This window comes from Geospiza fortis, unplaced genomic scaffold, assembly GCF_000277835.1.
Source record: "Geospiza fortis unplaced genomic scaffold, GeoFor_1.0 scaffold41, whole genome shotgun sequence".
Taxonomy (NCBI): domain Eukaryota; kingdom Metazoa; phylum Chordata; class Aves; order Passeriformes; family Thraupidae; genus Geospiza; species Geospiza fortis.
The window spans coordinates 13,045,526-13,056,182 of NW_005054299.1; the positions used below are offsets into that span (position 1 = coordinate 13,045,526).

The 10,657-nt window shown below is 44.8% G+C and overlaps 1 protein-coding gene across 1 annotated transcript; it reads left to right on the forward strand.

Moving 5' to 3' along the window:
• Nucleotides 1-774: 774 nt before the first annotated feature.
• MRPL14 (mitochondrial ribosomal protein L14) lies at nt 775-9,842 on the forward strand. Its single transcript, XM_005416221.2, has 3 exons — nt 775-793; nt 6,787-6,873; nt 9,184-9,842. The coding sequence occupies exons 2-3, from the start codon at nt 6,800-6,802 to the stop codon at nt 9,548-9,550; spliced, it is 441 nt and encodes a 146-aa protein (XP_005416278.1). The 5' UTR covers nt 775-793; nt 6,787-6,799; the 3' UTR covers nt 9,551-9,842.
• The last annotated feature ends 815 nt before the right edge of the window (nt 9,843-10,657 follow it).

Below are 10,657 nucleotides of genomic sequence, written 5' to 3' on the forward strand. Positions count from 1 at the left end.
GGGGCTGGCCGGGCCCTCCCTGCCACCGGGTCCCGGCCCTGCCGCCCATGCCCTGGAGGGAGCCGCTTGCAGGTGCCCCTGGTGCTCTGTGCCCGGGGCTCGGGAGGTGTCAGCCCTGAGTATGAGCTGCTGCTCTGTCCCCGAAGATGCGCGGCGCGAGTTCGAGTGTCACGCAGCGCGGCACGGGGTGATGACATCGCGCGGGAGCAGCCGGGAGCTGGAGCCTTTGTGTCGCTTGCAGCCTGCGCTCCCAGTGGGGTGCAGTCCGTGCCTCCGCAGCGTGCCCTGGGAGAGAGGGAAAACACTCTTCCGAAGTTCCTGCGTGTTCAGAGAATTTTTTTGCTCAAAATTCGCGTGGGGCTGCGATGCTGGGGTTAGGCTTTTGTGGGTGTGAGTAGTCATGCAGCAAAGTTAGACCAAAATTCCCGTGTCCTGACAAGCGTGGCATTTACGCGCGTGTGTCATGGGGACTCGGGAAGTGTGGGCACTAGTCTGTGCTTTCCTGGTTATTCTCCAGAAAGCTCTTTCGGAGGTCCAGTGAGTAAGGGGCGGCAATTGAGGGAAAAGACTGTATGACATATTTCTTAAAAGCATGAATAACTTAATATTTGTAGTAAAAACAGGTGGGCAAGCCAGCCTTTTTAACAGCAGGACACATGCTCATCTGAGCTCTGTTGCCTTCTCTGGTTCCAGAACTCCAGGCTTGCCTGAGAGGGTCTTCTTTGGACAGAGAGAGACTGAGTTAAGGGAAGTTTCTGGGCGAGAGATGAGGCTTATGCCACCAAAGCTACAGGTAGCTCTGTACTGCCTTGTCAAGCATGCCTTTGTCTCCAGGTCATGTTTCTCTAAAGCCTGAATTCCAACAGCATTAGGCATCCTTTTCTGGTACAGCTTTATCAGGAAGACCTAGAGCCACTATCGTTTTTTGTTCTGTGAACAACTAGTCTAGGTCACTTGTTCCTGACGTTTTTTCATGGTTGAGACACAACTACACATCTCTTCCTTCTTGTTTGTGTTGTTCTCCTTGCCACAGCTCCCCCCAGCGTGGTTACGTCTGTCTGGGTTGTGATTGCCCTTACTGGTTGAGGGCTGGCCACCTAGGTCAGGGCTGGGAACCAAATCTGGTCTTGTGGCTTTCCGCCATTGTCCTGCTTTTGGCACCTCAATACTTCTAAAACCATTAAAGAGACTTTTGAGAGGTGATAGCAGTGTAAAATTACAGTCGTCTGGGCAGTGCTCTGAATTCACATGTGATTCCCAAAAGGCAGAGGCAGGGGAGAGACCTTTCTTGGCTTCACCTCAAACCTCACAGGGAATTTCTGGGGCTAATCTAGTACCTGCCCTACTGCTCATTTCTGTTGACTTCACACAGATAGTTATCCTCTCTGTATCTTAATTTTCTGCTCGTGCACCGAGAATGACCCCTCCCTATTTTAGTACAGTGCTGTGAATATGAATATATAGGATGATTTTAGGTGTTCTGATATTAGGACAATAAGTACTTTAGAGTTGTGACTTCTGGATACTTAAAATGTCAAAAGTAAGTTTTACCCAGCTGTTTTGTTATCTGTCATTCCTGATCATGGTCTAGAAAATGAGCTTGGTGTGTTTTGCTTCAAAATTGTAACAGATATACCTGTAATGAGTTTCTGTTGGTAACTTGGATGAGTAAATATCCTGTTTAATAGCTAATCCTATTCATAAACAGATTTTAAAAAGACTTAATTCCTCTGTGTGAATCCTGGTCTTTTTGTTTGTCATTAATATAAAACCAATTATGTCTTGATAATGAATATCTTGTGTATTTTTAACACACACAGAGCCCTTAATCATATTGTTTCCTTTAGGAGGAGAGCTGTGAATAGATTGAGTCCCCCAGTTCACAGTTGGCTCCTGCAGCTCACTGTGGCAGACTGTCTATAAATAGACCTGCAGTGGCAGAGTAGGGGTTTAGGCATTTGCGCTGCATGTACTGTCTTGAGTTTATTTCCTGTGTTTTAATGATGGATGACAGATGCAGTTCAAATCTTTATTCTGCCTGGAGCATGTCTGTTTTGATCTTTTAAAAGAATAAAGGTGATGTTGGTCCCCACTGTTTGACTGTGCAGATCAGGTCACTGCTATAAAAGTGAAGAATATTTTTATCTGGTTTCTTTGGCTTTGACAGCAGTCTTTGGGTAGTTGGTCTCAGCATTTGCTTTGCAACATCCATTGGTTTTCCATGGGGCCTGTCTGTGTGCATGAGTTGCCAACAGAAAGAAGGAAAAGGAGTAGCTGAATTATTATGGAGTTAGAGATCTTGGGAATATAAGGAGGAGGGATTAGTTCCAAAACATAAAAAGGACAGTACTCCTGGATTGCCAGGTAATAGCACTCTTTAAAATTACATTTACTCTAGCATGCAGGCAGGGTAAGAATGGTGCCTTGACTGTTTTTTAGGGTGCACACCACTGGTAAGAACTTGGTCAGCACTGTTGCACTGGCTTCTGGAGTGTTCAGATGCAGACCTTTTCAGTGCTCCCATGGCTGTATTAGAGCAGATTCATGCAGACCATTCTTCTGAGGCATACCAGTGTTTTTGCTAAAATGACAAGAGATTCTTTTCTTGTCCAAGTCTCCTGGTGTTTCTTTGGAGATAATGTCACCACATGAGGCTGGGTTGCCAGTGGGGGAAGTCTCAGTCTTGTGTTGCACCACATTCCTTTGCTGCAGTGTTCATGTGCCTAAAGGCTGAGCTAGCTGAAAACTGACTGATTTACATAAGTGCTAAAGCCAGCTTAAGGGAGGTGATGGAAGTGTATGTTGGGGGGACACAGGGCTTCCTTTCTTGGTGCTGTGTGCCCTGATGTCCATTTATAGTGAGTATGTAATCCTCTCTCCCTTGTCTGGCACATGTCTTTGCTCTGTCTCAGTTCCCTGAGGTGGTCTACTCATGCTGTACATGTATCTTTTGTGTTTTCCAATTTTATTAGCTGGGATGAAACTTTCCGGAATTTCTCCATTCAAAAGCCACTCAAGATTTCAGCAAATACAAGTTAGTTCTTTAATATCAAGGAAAACCACTGAAGGTGATAGCTAGAGCACTTGAAAATGGTGCAGTGGATAAATAACTTCCATATGTTTATAACTGGTGAAGAGTTTCTTTGTTGAGCAGTGCTGGAATTCTCTGTCAGTCTTTTGCATTGAATGGGGTAGGGCTGAAGGGCCCTTGAGAAGAGTATTTGCAGTAGCAGGTCACTGCATGCTCAAAAGTAATTCAGTGAAGTAGAAATAGGGTCATTTTAGTGAATATTTGATTAACAAATTCCTCACCCTTTTCTGAATGTTACTTTGAGCTCTTGTCTGAGGTCTGTGATAACTTTTAACAGATAATGTAGAGAGGGGCAAAGTGTCTCTGTGACTGTGATTTTCATGAGATAGAGCTACTAGTAGAAATTAGGGGCAGCAGGATAGAAACAGCAAGAGATTCCTCTGCATGGTTCTTTATTGCTGCTTTAGTGATCAGTGTTATATCAATAGTTGTCTTTGAGGCTTCTCATTTTAGGATAGTGTCTGTTTAAATACTGCTCTTGCCTAGCATGGAAAACTTGGAAATTAATCCTGCTTGAGCAGGAGATTGGACTAGATGACCTCCAAAGCCCCCTTCGAAGATAAATCCTTGGTCAGGAGTGTATTAGTGGCTAAGTACTAAGCAGGTGGTGGTGTTCTGTCTGTCCAGGGTATTTTGGAGTATGCTCCTGCCTGTATCAGTTGGGTAGTACCGATGGCAGACTTCTGGAAATTCCTACAAATTTTGCTGTGCTTGAAGGGTATGGGGTTACTCTTCCCATACACCTAGGAGTACTGAAACCTGGTGACCTGTGAAGAGCAACCTTTGGAAGCAAACTTGGATCATATATATTTCCTGTGCCTAAGTGAAGCTTCCTCTGAGCCTTTTTAAGGCCCCCTGGTGTGAGGCAATGTGTGCTGGGAAGGAGAAAAGTGCTGGGGGCACTGGGGCTGATGGCTGTCCTCGATTTATAGCAGCTCTTCAATTTTGGCACCAGCTTGGCAGTGTTCATGGGGCAGCACCAAATGTGCCAGAGTGAACGGCTTCTGTGCCCCTCAAAGCTTAATTGTTTAGTAATTAGCAACTCCATAGGGGAAACTGAGGGCAGGAGAGATGAAGTTCACAGCCACAGAGAGATGAAATTAGGACTGGGTCTGGTTGAGGAGCACCTGGAGTCAGACCCAGACTATTGGCTGTTCCTTTCTAGAAAGGAAGCTGGCATGTTACAATAGCTGAAGTTGTGATTCACTCTTCAAGTGTGTGAACACACTTGCACCCTTGAATGCTGTTCTTCATGCCATAGATGCATTCTTCTCTTCCCTCCACCCTGAACCCTCCTGCTAATTGGAAGCATCCCCCCTGTTTACTCAGTTGTTAACAGGATGCTTCATACCAAATAATCAATCATAAGAAATTTCTTAGCTTGTGACACATCTTAATGTACTGAGGAATGATTCTTAGCTGAGACGGGGATACTGAGTCATCTGAAAAAATAAACAGTCCTTGGACACTTAATGCTGTTGCTGCTTCCGCTGGTAGTTTTGTACCTTCACTGCTGCCACGGGGTAGAAACAAACAGTGACTTCTCCCATGAGTGATGAGTGAGTTCAGAGTTTATGCAACACTTGAGCACATTTTAGATGTGCTTTAAGCACATCTGGCTATGCTGGTCCTGATGCTGCTGTCCCTTTGACAGCAGGCAGTGCCTGCAGCTGTGCCTGCCTTGTCATGAGCTCACAGACCTCTTATTGGCCATATGTAGTGATGAGGATGAGCAGACATGCCTTCTCCAGCCACCAAGGCTACCATGCCTGCTGGGAAATAGAGATGGGGGTGACAGTGCTATCTGAACTCCCCAAGAAGTGTCCATGAAAGACAACAGAGAGGCCAACTTGCTGCTGCTTTTTTGCGTTTTGTAGAGGGATCCAAAGGCTCACTGTGATTCTTTCACATGGGGAGACAGCACACTCACATGCAGAACAGGACACAGGCAGACAGTGGGCTTAAAGCAAGTCAGCATAGTTGAACTTGCTTAGAATCTGAGCATCAGCAAGGCCAGGTATTGGACCTTGATTGCCAGCAGTGCTGTAAATGCAACAGGGCCTTGCTGTCATTAGGCATTAGGATCACACCGGTAAAGACATGTGGCATAGACAGCCTTTTTGGAGTCACATTTCTGAGAGGAGACAGTGTGGGCAAGCCCTCGACTCATTTGATGATCATCTACCCCACAGAAAAGTGGCTTTTTTTTTTTTTTTGTAAATAAATGTAAGCTTTGGCTGTTGCTGTTCTTTTCCAAACCTGTCTGTTTGACAGAGTTGGTTTGCCGCCTGTGCTTCGCTCAGGTAGCACCACTCAGAACAGCTGTGGTGCACGTCCTGTGCTTTTCATCATGCTCTCAGGTAACACTTGCTTTGTAGAACAGCTGCAGACCCTAAAACTCACACACATCCCCAAGTAAGCAAACACATTGGAGAAAAAAAAATAAAAGAAGGAATTAAGATTTAGGCTGGACTTTACTTGGTTGTATTAAGAGCTGTGGTATTGTCTATTTGAAGGCTCTGTGGGTATTTTTTTTCCCTAGGGAAGTTAACTCAGCTTTATTTTAAAAATAAAGCCTAAAAAATGGCTTTACAGTGTATTACTATAGTTTGGCCCAAAACTCATCAGAACTGTCAGAGAGAGATGAGGTCAATGGATTTTTAGTGTTTGCTTTTGAAAGGAGAGAAGCAGAGCACGTGTTGGTTACACTGCCAAGGTCACAGCAAGCTGTGTCACATGGTGGTAGTTGCAGTCAGGTGGAAAGTCTTAGCTGTACCTGAGCTGGCCTGAAAGAGGCCTGGCTCTAGGTCTCTGTTGTTTCCTTCCTTCACTTGGATCTGCCGGCATAACCATCTGGGTCATGGCTCCCTAATGATGTTTGGGAAAGTGATCTGGGTTCAGATAAGCCTTTGTGTCTGCGCACGCAAGCTGGTCCCAGTCAGTCTGACAGAATGGGGTTAGGGATCCGCCACAGACGTAGGCAGGGAGGAGGGTGTGGCTCTCAGTGAGGTTACCCTTGTAACCCAGCTCTGCTGCACTCAGGGTGGTGTGCAGTGTTGTACAGCAGCATGGAGTGAGCACTGCAAAGGTACAGGGAACTCTTCCGTGGGCAGCCTGAACAGGGCAAGAGTGGCCGTGGTGTAACTGTGTCTCATAACAGGCTGCTTAACACCTTTGTATGCCAAGAGAGAGCGTGCCTTCACCAATGGAGCTCTGACTTGTTTCTTGTCTGGCAAATTGTTTCCTAAAGCTGTGATGCCAGTCTGTAGGTTATTTGGCCTTTTGCTTGGTTTTATAGGTAACTTTGGTAGCTTTTACAAGTAACCATGATGGCTTTTTCTGGGCATTGCAGCTGCTAAACCAGTTCACATCTGAAATTCTCAAACCTGCTTCTTTTTACATGATTCACAGTACACACAGAAGGGCCCTTACCTCTGTGTCTAAGAAACTGCAATGCAGTGATACTGAATCCAGCTTTGTAGTATATGTGTCTGAATTACATTGTCTCCTGAATTCAGGCAGGGGTTGTAGATCTGCTTGTAGTGTGCTGCAGCTGCTGCTACCACTCTGTGTCCTGTGGATTGCAGCATCTAAACAGGTGCTGAGGCCCTAGTGTATGATTCATGTAAAGGAAAGAAAGCAAACCAAATTCTGTCCATTTTCCAGAGTTAATAATTCTTTTGTTTCTTATGCAGGGTTGGCTACCAAATGGCTCTCTTGAATAGACAAGTTGGTTTATCCTTAACCCATCTAAGCAGTGCTGTGATCCAGCGACAGTTCAGGTAACTTTCACGTTTTGCTTTTGTTCTCTCCAGAATGTTTCGTGGTTGAAAGAGATGCTGTTAAATTGATCAAGGATAAGATACAGCATTTGTAATTCAAAAGGATAATATTTTTTTTAAAAAATCTTACACTTGTCCTTTCATAGGTTGAAAAGTGAGCCCAGACACTCCATTTGCAGGTTCCTAGCATTCTGCATTTTCATATGTGTGTAAGGAGGCTTTTAGGCCTTTGACAGCAATGCATGGGCCTGGAAGTAGAAGTTGAAAGTGTCTGTGTTTCTCATGCAAGTGCTAAAAAAACCCAACAGCTGCTGATGCAGAGCCAATTACAGTGCTCAAAATTATTCAACAGTTTATCATTTATTTAGAATAAAAATAATCTGAAAAATAACTTTCTCATACTTTAACCGTGTCTATTTTATTTTTGTTTTGTTTCTTGCTCCAGGCTCTAGGCATTTAAAGTTTTAAGTTTATGAACTTCACATTTTACAATGCTTGCATATATCTTAGAGTTTAATCCCACAGTACACTCTGCCAATTTGGGGAATCTCTAACTCTTTGAAGGGTCAGGGCTTCAGTTTAAAGGATGAGAATAGTCATTCCCAGAACTGTTGTCTAGAGGGGGGATTAAGACATGGGCTAGGTTGTGTGATAGTCCTGGGAGCTATCTCAAGGAACTTTCCAGGTCTTTCTGGCTTTCTCTTTAAGTGGGCTGCATGAGAGCATTGGCCAGCATACATTTAAAGCATATATAAGTGACAATGACAGGAACGTGAAGTCCAGTCCATAGAGGTGAACAGGACTTCAGAAAATTTAATGGGGAGACCTTTTCTTTGTGGGGTATTCCTCTAAGACTGTGTCAGAAATCAAGAAAAAGAGGGAAAGAAAAAGTTCTCCCAGTGCAGTTATTCTTGTCTAGTGGTTCCTGGACAGTCACATTTGTATCTATTTGCTACTGCTGTGTTGTACACTTGGTCCCACCGAGGTTTTCCCTGCCCCTTCCTGTGACAGCACTTCTCTTTCTCCAGCCTCCTCCCTTCTGCTTTCCCTGTTGTGCAGCCAGAGAGACGGTGGGCAGAGGAGAGAGAGTGTGGTGTACCACAGTCCCTGCCAGAGGATGGGATGGCATGGCTGGTTGCAGAGATCAGTGACTTCTGAGAGAGAGAGGAAAGCTAAAGGAGGCCTCTGCTGTGGGAAACAGATCTTGAAAGGCAGTGCTTGACCTCTGGAGCAGTTGGACTAATGCAGATTGACTCCACTGTCCTTTTTCACATGTGTAAAAATTCCTGCTTCAGCTGATGTCCCTCCACACCACATTTGGTGTGCATGCTCATCTTTTAGATAGCTTTGCAAATACAGGTCTTTCCTCTTCAAGAAGGGATGATGGTCCCTATTTACTTTACACACTTCTGAAAAACAAGATGAATGGCTAGGTTGCTTCCATATGCTCTCACTGAGTAGTTCAGCTGGCTAGAACCTCATGGCAAAACATTTGTTCAGCAGCAGAGAGAGGATCTTCCTTCCTTTCCAATGGTCTGTGTTTGGGTGTCATTTGAAGACAAGCAACAAATCATTTGAGTTTGAGCTCACTGAATAAAAGAATAATGGTTTCTATAAGGTAGTATGTTCCTGCTGTTCCCAAGAATATTCAGAGTCAGACCTAACAACTAATATTGTGCAGTTTATTTATGTTGTTTCTTACTCCCACAAAGCAAGTATACTGAAGAGAATGTGTCTCTCTGGATTCCTTCTACGTGGGGAAAGTGGTGATCTCTTAGATTCTAGTTGCGAACAGCTTAGGACAGCCACAGCAGGACCTCAGGTGTCTTACTGAGAACAAAATAAACTGTGAGACTCACAGACTTCAGTGAAAGGAAGGTTGATCATAAAAGTCCTTAGTGCTGGGTACTGTGTACAAGATTGAAGGAGCCTGACTTGAGTCTTAGCTTCCTTCAGGCTTTTTGAAACAGAAGTGAGCACATTTTTTTGCTTGTAGATTGAAGATGTATCATCTGCAGTTGCTAAAAAGCCCATGGTATGCAAGCCACTCTTCATGCCATCTTTTAGTTGTGTTTTGGAGTAGAAAGGTCGTTTTGTATTTGACATTTAGTAAAGAGTGTGCAAAGCCCCGAGTAGCATCTGGCTTTCAAAGAGCACATTGAATTCCATCAGTGTGTCACCCATATGGTATATATTTGTTGCTGGTGCCTCCTGAGTGGCTTGTGTAATGACAAGATTCTGTTCTGGGTTTGCCTTTGCTCCCCAAAGATTATTGAGATCTGTCTGTCATTCTCTTCTGTCTTTTGGTAGCATCACTGGAGCATGCCGAGCAATACAGAAACTAACCCGTGTGCGAGTGGTGGACAACAGCGCCTTGGGGAACACGCCTTACCACCGGCCACCAAAGTGTATCCACGTGTATAACAAGACTGGAGTTGGCAAAGTTGGAGATAAGATCCTTCTGGCTATCAAAGGAGAAAAGAAGAAGGCTTTAATTGTAGGGCACAAGATGCCTGGCCCCACCATGACGCCTAGATTTGATTCCAACAATGTGGTACTCATAGAAGATAATGGGAACCCAATAGGCACTAGAATAAGAACACCAATACCCTATACACTGCGAAGAAGAGAAGGCGAGTTCTCCAAAGTATTGGCCATTGCCCGCAACTTTGTATGAATGCTGAGAGGTCTTCAGCAATCCTCTCATATTCTTTCATGCAGTAGCTCTTCTAGGTCCTTTTCCAGAAACTGGTGAAACATGAAAAAGCTGATGTTCATCAAGAATATCTCCTCCCTTTTAAGAATTTCAAGCAACAAATTTAAATATTGAAATAGTTTCTTTTTCTCCAAAAGAAGGTTGATTTATTTCACAGAACACATGCGGTATGTTTGGGAAACGGTCCTTCAGCCTTATTCCTCCTGTGGTGTTAATCTGGTCTGTTATCATTAAAATGAGACCATGAAAATCCTTGTGCTTTATTGCTTATGTTCTCTTTTCCCTATTTCTGCCTTTCCCAGTTCCCCAGGAATAAGACTCAGCCCTGGCCCAGTGATCCTGGAGGTCTACAAAATGGATTCACAAGTAGTAGAGTAGGAGAGATACATAATTAACTATGGGTGCTTTGGGCACATTAAATAAAGAGACTAGTTTCTCTCTTTGCGTAAGTATTTAGGAACAATTAGAATCAGGAGGGCACAGTGGCCTGCAACATCCGTCAGTGGTGTGTGCTTGAACAGGGCATACCAGAGACTGGGAAGCAGAAGTAGGAAGGGCAGCTGAAGGGGGAGCCAAAGGATGAGCTGAGATGCAGCCTGTGCTCTCCACCTGACCAACCCCTGAAAACTGTGTTCTCAGATAAATACAAGGGCTGGGTTCAGATTGAAAGGACCACAGAAAGAAACTTGGTTTTGGACTGCTTCTTAGGACCACTGTCAGACATCATCTTTAGTGGGCTGTTGGTGAGGTTGGCTGTTGTCCAGTTTCCTAAGCTTAGGCACTGCAATGGGCAAATGCTACTCTGTTGCTTTCGGGACTGATTGGGATCCAGGAGCCAAAGAGCTGCAGCGAAACTTGGTGCTGGTGACTGGTGAAGGGACATCAGTGCAGAGCACTTGTAGACATGGCAGTGCTGGGGAAGAGGGTGCAGGGGGCGCAGTCAGCAGCAGTTAGGCCTGTTCCTCACAGGTCGGGTGGCAGTGGTGGCTGGCTGCTCCTTGCCCTTCTGCCTCCTCTTCCTCTTGTGCTGGGAAAGCGCCTTACTTTGGCTTTGCATTGCCTCAGTGT

Bases quoted from the DNA above. Each gene is read 5' to 3' on its own strand.
- MRPL14 (XM_005416221.2), top strand. From the start codon at position 6,800: ATGGCTCTCTTGAATAGACAAGTTGGTTTATCCTTAACCCATCTAAGC. The intron at 6,874-9,183 runs GTAACTTTCACG...GTCTTTTGGTAG, and splicing joins GTGATCCAGCGACAGTTCAG to CATCACTGGAGCATGCCGAG.